The 9,459-nt window shown below is 35.2% G+C and overlaps 1 protein-coding gene across 6 annotated transcripts; it reads right to left on the reverse strand.

Annotated features, from left to right (window-relative positions):
- LOC105215939 (uncharacterized) lies at positions 1-5,313 on the reverse strand. 6 transcript variants are annotated; one of them, XM_054233824.1, is made up of 3 exons: positions 4,517-5,313; positions 4,214-4,458; positions 1-620 (listed from the first exon to the last, which is right to left on the reverse strand). In XM_054233824.1, exons 2-3 carry the CDS (start codon positions 4,356-4,358, stop codon positions 484-486), a joined length of 282 nt encoding a protein of 93 aa, XP_054089799.1. In that variant the 5' UTR covers positions 4,359-4,458; positions 4,517-5,313; the 3' UTR covers positions 1-483. The 6 variants fall into 6 exon arrangements, 4 of the variants coding, with proteins under 4 accessions (XP_054089799.1, XP_054089800.1, XP_054089797.1 ...); XM_054233825.1 differs by adding an exon at positions 3,210-3,368 and having other exon boundaries at positions 4,214-5,313; XR_008471826.1 differs by adding an exon at positions 1,372-3,368 and having other exon boundaries at positions 271-1,307; positions 4,214-5,313.
- Positions 5,314-9,459: the final 4,146 nt, after the last annotated feature.

Genomic DNA, 9,459 nt, shown 5'->3' on the forward strand with positions numbered 1-9,459 from the left:
TAGAGTTTAAACTTTATAAATTTAGGGTTTATTTATACGGGTGTGTGTTGACAATATTGTTAATTGTTTTATATTTAATTAGTTAGAATTAAGTGTTAGTGTATCGAAACTATGTATATGACCTGTGGTGTTGTATTCCTTATGTTGTGTAGTGTTTAATTCCTCCTTCTGTTGGTTATCTGGATTCCTATTTCTTATTTTGTTATCTCCTGGGTTTTGTGGGTATATGTTGTATATGTTTTTACTTGATGTATTTTGTTGTGGGTGATCTTCTCCTACTTGGTTACATTTTAATTCGTGCGTGTTTGTGTTTTGTGGATTTTATATTTTCCTATAATTATGTGTTTTCGGGTTTTCGTTCGCTTCACTTTATTAGCGCGGGTTTTGGGTTCGTGTTGAGTTTATTGTAGCACTTATTTTTAAAGCGCGGGTACTTGTTCGTATTGTTGACTTGTTCACCTTTTTCTTCTATTTGTTTTCTTTTTATTGTTGTGTGAGAAGTGATCGGTGATAAGTGAAATTGGGGTGGTTGTACTCCTCTGCATTACTTCTATTACTTTTTGGAGAGTGATGCAGAGGAGTATTTGTTTGGACTAAACATCCCGGCCGCCTTGCAGTATCTGCGAAATAAATAAGTATTAGTGGGGTATGTGGGTTTGTATTCTAGAGTATACTTATATTAGGGTGCAAGTTAGGGTCTATATGAATGTTATGCTCTGGGTTACCACGGTGCCATTGTCTGGGTTGAACAATCCACTTCGTGTATTGTGTGGATAGTTATGCGCTCCGATATCCCACATTACTTCTGTATGGGTGTGAAATTGAGGGTCAGAGAGGACTATGTTGTCAAAGAGTATTTGATCAACGTCACTTAAGTCTCTTAAGGGTCGGATTTAAAAGTGTGTAAGGGTCTGTTTAGCCAGTAAGGATGGTAGCCGGGTTTCTGTGGGTAGCGTTTGAGATCTTGGTTTCTCAAAAACTTCTTTCTCGTTGGCTGGGTGTAGGCTTGGGTGTCCATGTAGGGTTGAATGATGCTTCCCATTGCAGGTAGAACATTCCTACTTGTGCATCCTTCCAGTTAACGCAATAGCGGTGGTTGAGGACTGCTTCCAATTTTTTGTGTAAGTTAGCCGACAAGTATCTGGTACATGTGGCTAACCGGTGGTCATCCTTGCACAATCCGCATGCAACATGACGATGAGTTTTATTTCTTCGTTGGTGGGTGATTGATGATGATTGGGTCGTGTTGTGATCATCGCTTTTATTTTTCTTCCGAGTAGTGGGTAGGGTTGATATATAGCGCCCATCTGATTGTCGTCGGGTAGTTTTTTGAAATTTTCCTTCACATATTTCATCAGATTTGGGACTTACGGGATCCTTTGGGATATCCTCCACCTCCCCAAAGCGAGTGAGTAGATACTCAGGGTTAATAGTGTTGTGAAATGATGCTATGGATGAGTTTTGGAAGGGTTGGGTTATGGGTCCGGTCAAAATCCATCCGAATTCTGTCTCTTGGTCTAAGAGTGAGCCTAGAATGTCTCGTTTTACTCCACCTAGTAGGATATTTGGATAGATATCACTACCAATTAATATGTCCACGGGTCTCGGTTTGTGGAATTGGGTATTCGCTAGGGTGAAGCCAAGATTATTTAGACAAAGATTTGGGTTTATTGGGTGAGTGGGTACATTATCGGAAAGGCTATTCATGATGAATGCTCGAGCCGATATTTTGTAATTTGTGTTTATGGGTGAACAAAGGGTTATATTGCAAGTTTTCGTGGGGGTTGCCAAAACCGTGTTGGTTATTCCAGTCACTTGGGTTGAATTGTGTTGTGGGTGGGTATTGGGGCACTTATAGCAATATCAGAAGTCGAACTGGTCGCTTCTGGATTTGGGGTGGATTCAGGTCTAGGGCTATATTCTCTATGGATCAGTGTATTATGTCTTTTGTGACATTTGCGACAAGTGTTTTTACTACTACAGTTCTTGTAGCTGTGTGAGATTGCTAAGCAGTTATTGCAATAACCATGCCTTTTAATTGTCGATATACGGGTCTCAACATTCATTTCTAGGAATTTGGGGCATTCCCGAATCGGGTGATGTTTATTGCAAAGTTTGCAACTTTCTGCTTCCGGGTGGGGTTGAGAAGAAGTGTATCTGTTTTGATAATTTGAGGGCCCAGCTAGTAGGTTTTCTGACACGTTGGCATGAAATGTGTAATATTTGTTTCCGTCAGTCTTTTTTACTGATCCAAGGTGGGATGAGTGGAGTTTTGTTACTGAAGCCTTGAAATTTGCTACAGATTCGAGGGTGTTTTGCTTATGGGTCAAGAAATTGTCGAAATTTGACCATGTGGGTATAGAAGTAATATCTTCTAGGGTAGATTCGAATGCTTCTAGAGTCTGTTTCGGTAGTTTCGAACTACAAAGATATATCAGTATCGGGTCCCAACTTTTTGTGTCAATCTCAAGATGGGTTAAATTGGTTAAAACGTTGTTAACCGTTCGTTGCAGGGCTTTTATGGCGCAGCCTGTTTCTTGAGTGACATCGGGTAAATTAAAGAGGGTCTTCAATTGGGTGTTTATCTGCATTCTCTTATTTTCATACTGCTCGACCAGATTCTTCCAGGCCAGTATGAAACCATCGTTTGTTAGGGGTGTGTTTTTGATAGCTTCTCTTGCTTCGCCTCGGGTCATCTGGGTTAGATGAAAGAGTTTTTCGACGTTACTGATCTTTGGGTTATGTATATACAGGGCGGTGAACATGTCACGAAATGTGGGCCAAGCCGTGTAATCCCCGTAAAAGATGTCGGTGTCGCATGGCGGTAGATTAATCGTGGGACCGAAATCTATTGTAGAGGATTCTGAGGCTCTTTCCTTAATGGGTTGGGTTGACACCTGGGTTTTTCGTGTGTCTATATTTTCATTAATTGAAGCTAAACAAGAGAGGTACATTTGATAGCATTTTTTATATCTATCTTTGACTTTAGTAAAATCGATGGTTTCTCGGGTATCACTAGATACTCTGCGAATTGTATTATATGCTTTCTTTGCTTTATCGTAAAGCGAGTTGAGTTCGACTCTTTTGATTTCGAGAGTGTAAACTATTTCATCTTTGTAGATTTTTGTTTTGTGCGGGTTTTTGTGTTGTTTGTTGATGACTTTCGCTTTCAATAATTAAGGGTGATTTAATAATTATTTGGGTTTTACTTGTTGGTGGTGACCGATGTGCAAACTTGTTTTTGGGTGCACTGATTTTGTTGTTATTGGGCGTCGGTGTATTCCAACGATGTTGTTATTTCGGGTGTAATTGTTGTTGCTGAATAATTCCTCTTCTCTCCTCCAAACTATCGCGGCTTGATAGGACCACTATGTTTGACACCAATGTTTTTGATATAAATAATATTATATTTAATATATTATTACAACAACTTTTACTGCTTTGCTACACATATAAATACAACAATAATATACAACACAAAATTATTTATGCATATTTAATGTATATATGTATGTAAGCAAGCTACTTTTGCACACATACATATATCTACAAAAAACAGCTTTTAGTTGCGTCTATATGTATGCATATGACTAATAACTAGTTTACTCCAAAAGCTTTGGTAATTTTTATAAAATACCATTCCTTGACAACAACAACAACAATATCATGCTACTAGCACTTAGTAAAGCAAATAATTTGTTTGACATTTGCAATGCTGCCACGGCATTGGAACCACCACCAAAACTAGCGACGGCAATCATATTTTTCGACGCTTCAGCTGTATCCAAGTCATCTAATGCAAGCAAAATAAATATAATGTCACTTAACCTTTAACTACTGAGGTGGTGGTAAATTTTACACCTCGTAGTTTGTTTTAAGAAAAGTGGCTATGAAATCAAGTCCTTGTTTGTTAAACTAGAAGTTCGATTTCTTTAAATTTATTATTTTATTCATTTAAAAATGTGTTTTATTATTACAATTAAAAACAAATAAAATAAAAAAAATTTTCGTTGACAAAAATTATTTATAGATTATAAAGGGGTAAAATTTACCCCCACCTCAGTAACTACGCCCAAATATTTCACCTCAGTAGTTAAAGGTTAAATATACATTTTTATGAAAATACATGTTTCTATGTCTGTATTTTGCATATTGCAATAACCTGACGCACTACAACATACACAATAATGACATTATTTACATATATACACACCTTCATTATCAACATCACCGTAAGCATCCACCGCATCACTTTCATTATCATTAATTACGAAATCATGCTGCGCGGAAAATGCCGACCAGCCAACGGTATTTTTCGCACGCATACGCACATGCCAACGTCCCGGCGTGAGTTCCATCTCGTGAGTCTCCTTCTAAATGTGACTTTCCGCATGTTCACAGATTTCTTGATAGTACAGATTTTTTTGGATACCAGTTTTAAAATCTTCAATCTTGATGCTATTTTAATTTAAAAAACATAATTTTAAAGATAAATCTGCACATCTGGCAACTCTACCCAGGAACTATAATAATAACAGCTGAGGTTGAAGTTGTGTGAAGTATAACTGCATCTAAGTTTTTGAAGCCAAATTTGTCTAAGCTGAGTTGAGTCAAGCATGGATAACTGGAGCACATGGCAACGTCCCGGTGTGAGTTCCATCTCGTGAGTCACCTTCCAAACGTGACTTTCCGCATGACGGCGTGTATGCACCACCGATACTTTGCTCCAAGTGAACGACTTGTTTTGGAACAAGGGTGAGGGGAAAGGAAATGAAATTGAAAAATAAATATATATAAATAGAGTATGTGTATGATAAAAGTACACGTCCTAGAAGTAGATGAGCAGTAGTCGAGCTTCCAGCTTCTGTTCTGCATATCGAGTACATGTAAATATGTAAATAGTGATAAAACCCTAAGCCAAAATTCTTGTGATAACCTTAACCCGCTCTGCGTGATTCAATTGGAATACCATTAATAGCGTTAGCGAGCATCAGCGCAGCGCGTCTCCAAGTGGCACATTCGAGTAAATTGTAGTTTGTAGATAAACTGAATCACCTTATTTATATACGGCACGTATTGCATTTGGGGGCCACGTGGTTGTTATGTTTTCGCAATATAGTAAATATTTTCGGTTTATAATCAGCACTCGTAAGCTAGTACCATAATCAGGAATTAGAATAAAACAGCTGGAATTTCAGATATTTGTAACTTTCTCTTTAGTTAAGCGTACAGAACTAAAGGTCCAGACCCAATGCTGGCTGGCTTTACTTGCTTTCGTTGACTTTGCGTACTTTGAATGCTTATATGACCAAATGAGCGCTTTGAACGCTTTCAAAATAATGTCACAATCACTGTTACCACACACTTAAACTTGCTAATATTTCCATGTTAAATGTTATATTATTATAAACTCTTTGTAAATTTCTACATACATATATCAAATATTTTAAATATTCTACATTTTAACTATTTGTACTGGCAAACGCATATGTGATAAATATTTGTGTGCCAATGTAGTATCAAAAAAATTACTGAAATTGGTACATTTCACCCAAACTGGTAACCCTAGTTATAATATCAAATGTCAAAAGAGCCAGAAGCGCTGGCAAATAGAGCATAGATCTATTCGTAACTTCAAGCGCTTGAAGCAAAGCTCCATTTGGTCTCTTTACATATGCTCTAGTATAGTTCTATTCAGTTTTGACAGTTCTCACAGCAAAGCAAGTAAAGCCAGCCAGCATTGAGTCTGGACCTTAAGGTTATGTTAGACAAAGTGTATAGATAAGTAGAATTTAGGATCACAAATTTCGAATTTTTCGAAGAACTTTAGCATTTCACCAATTTAGACCACAATTTACCGTTTCAAATTCCCTAAATTCAGTTGTATAACAACTTGTTTACCGCAGTAAGATTAAACTTAGTTTTTATCCGATAATTTTTGGTTCAAAATACTTTCTTATGTTCGTATCAAAATAAACCCTTTTTTGTGATGAATACACATCAACTGCTTGTTCTAAATTCAGTATTCTTTAAGGCTTTAGTTATCCATTAAGTGGTGTTTTCCTTGTGAACTTATGAAAGACTTCGTTTCTTTCCTGAGAGTATATTAATCTTATCTTTTCTAAATTAGTGAACAATCAAAGTGATAAATTAACTTTGTATCAATAAGTCCGCTAAGTACCCATGGTGGGTTCTACTTCTTAATACTGTGACCTATATAAGATTGATTTTACAGCACAAGCTCCGAAAACGTTTTACAAAGCTACCTGAGATCTTTTCACTTGACGTTTCTAAGAGATATAAACTCTTTTTTGATGAGCAAAACAACTTTTTCATAGGTAGAAGTGTGGGGATGCCAATATCCGTTCCCATGACAGTGGGTTCCACGTTATCGGAACTGACCCGGATTTTTATCCACCCAAGGACTGTCAAACCGCCAGCATTTCTCAAAACTATGGGGAAGAAAAAGAAAGAAGTTGAGGGATGTCTAACCAACAAGTCATTGCGTAAAGGACGTCTGACATATGACACTTAAAAGATGAATGCAAAGTAAATATTTAATGATTTTCCGCTAGGATTCTCCATCAGTTTATGATTTCTTATATTAGGCGTGTTTTATTTGACCACCACAAGCTAATATCTAAATCATGGACAAATAAAACGCATTTAGCTTATTTCATATCTTCGCTTAAAAATTACTTGTGTTGGCAATGCGGGCCCGAACTCTCAGCTGAAATGTAATTTATTAAAAAAAAAAACGCTTGAATTATTTATTCAAATTTCTTTTTGTTTAGCGCTTTTCTGTAATATTCTGATCGTTTAAGGAATGAACAATCATTATTAGATCCGGCTTGGTCAAAATAAATATGGATAAAGCTTTTATTTGCCATTTTGCACATCGATAGAATTTAAAATGTTGGTTTGTTTACATTGTGAACTATTGTGAATGAAAAAACTGGCAATGCCTCTAAGTCTTCCATACAAAATAAGCTAATAGCTTAATTTGCTGGTCAAATAAAACACGCCTATTGGTATCTTATTTGTTTTAAAATATCAAAGAACCCAATACCTCATAAGTTACCAAGAATTGATTGAGGTTTATTCATAAATCCCTCTAGTTATTTCTGATATACACTTCTGCTACTTTATTGTTGCATATTTCCCCTAACTTGAAATGAATATTCTTAAAAAAACATAAAGAAGTGTTGCTTACTTCAGGTTAGCATCTGCCATCTCTGTTTCTAAGAATTCCAGCAATTTTGCAATCAAACTTTATTTTATTTATACCAGTCAGCTTGTGTTGCAATCTGCAAATAGCATGCATCACACAGTTTAATCTCATAAAATAAGAATATAAAATTATTTTCCAAAAATTCCACATTCATAAACACACACCTACATACAAACAAGATGCATGATGGGGTCGGATCGGTGTTAGGTCCCCTATTATGGAACCTTATGTATGACCTCAAAAAACCTCAACGTAAAACTGTCAAACAAATATATGGCAGTGACTGCACTCTGACTTAAATCCGCATCAAGAATAAGAGGTATGTTATTTTTATCTTTTTTATGCAAGTTTTATGAACATTCTCCTTATTTTAGGAAAATAGCTAAAAGTCACACAAAGTAATGTCTGGCGAATATGGAGACTGGGCATCGTTACAGCCTTGTTTTTGGCCTAGAATTCAAGGCAAGCACCGAATTCTGAGCTTTTAACAAAAGAAAATCAGTAAGCTCATAGAAACACTTTGAAACTTAACGGCTGCTGCAGACAGAGTTCAACAAGTAGATCATTCAAACCCGTGAATTTTTATAATTCCCGTTATTTTTTGAACACAAACGAACATAATATAAGCAAAATTAATTTTAAGGCTCTAGATGTGTATCAAGAATTTTCGTTTTAAAAATTAGTTTTACTGCAGAATTATTATTTTTTTTTCAGCATTCATAAATTTACCAATATATTTAATCCATATAAATAACTTTCCTACTCAGGCTTCCCAGAAAAATTATTACTTTCAAAACTGGTCTATCATTAGGTCCAAATACCTTTGCTGACGAACTATGTATTTATACGAGTTTGGCAATAGCAAATCACTGCTACCGAGACCTAAGTCCGTCAAAAAATATTTTTTTTTTCACATTGGCATCACTCCAATTTTAGCTTCAGTCTCTTCTACCACAATGCAAGGTTAGTTCCGAGTTCTGTTCGTAGCAAAATTAAACAGTTTGCCAAAACAATCCGTAGAACCGCTCTAAAAACCAATAAAGCCTTTTGAGCTCTGAGATTAGCTCATTATTCGATCTAAATGACTAGTAGCTGATACTTTTAGATTTGAGAGCTGCAAAATTTCGAACGAGATATTCACCCTTAAGCTGAAACTACATATGTAACCATCCCAAATTCTGAAGTAATGTTTCCACACTATTTTGTGGGTGACGCCGCTTTCCCTTTAAAGCCATTTGTTATGAAACCATATCCAGGTCTTTTGTTGGCTGAAGAGAGGGAATACTTTAACAAGAGATTATCACGAGCACGTTGAACTATTGAAAATGCATTTGGAATTACGCGGAAACTGCAGTGAAATTAGTAAATGCTACTCTAGTATTGCACAACCTTTTAAAAATGACTGATGGTTCATATTGCCCACCTGCTTATACTGATCAGGAAATATTTGAATGACTTTGGAATGAAGTGAACTCGTTACGAAACATTTCACGATTATCATCAAATAATTCCGTTAGATCTGCATATCAATTGCGTGACATCCTAAAAGAGTATGCATTTGCAAATAAAATATAATATGAACTAAATAAAAATAGCCCAAAGACCATACAAATAAAAACTAAAACATTATAATTCAAAATATTTTATGAAGTATGTATTTAATTCAATCATATTAAAGTAACAGTATTTTCATTTTAAATAACAACAAGATTTTCACTATTAACTACATATATAAATCACAGAAAAATTAAAAATAATAAATTTTAAATTCGCAGAAATTCTTTTGCAAAATTAAAAATGTTTTCCATTACAAAATATATATCGTCACCTGAAATGCAAAATAACGTATCATCAAAAAATTCGAATTTGGGTTTTTATTGATTACGATTCACCACATCATATTACATAAGTGTCAAAAATTTTAGACTTCTGCGACCCAAAATACTCTAGTTATATTAAAAATTCAAAAAAACGTATCAACAAGTGCATGATTTTCTTAAACAAAATAACATATCATCACTAATGTAAAAATAACAGAGTATTTTTCTTTTATTACGGAGTTAGCCTTGATTTATTGTTATGTTTGTTTCTATTAGTTATGTTTAATGTGCTTTGGTGATATAATTTAAATGGGTTTTATACTGAATGTTATAAAACAGGTAAAAAAAGAAAAGTGTTGTGAAATAATAAGATGTGTTCCATAATTAAAGATGCTGAAAATAATAAAG

This window comes from Zeugodacus cucurbitae, chromosome 6 (genome assembly GCF_028554725.1).
Source record: "Zeugodacus cucurbitae isolate PBARC_wt_2022May chromosome 6, idZeuCucr1.2, whole genome shotgun sequence".
Classification (NCBI taxonomy): Eukaryota; Metazoa; Arthropoda; class Insecta; order Diptera; family Tephritidae; genus Zeugodacus; species Zeugodacus cucurbitae.

What these genes read in the sequence shown, in the direction of transcription:
- LOC105215939 (XM_054233822.1), bottom strand. Translation starts at nt 2,954, where the DNA reads ATGTACCTCTCTTGTTTAGCTTCAATTAATGAAAATATAGACACACGA.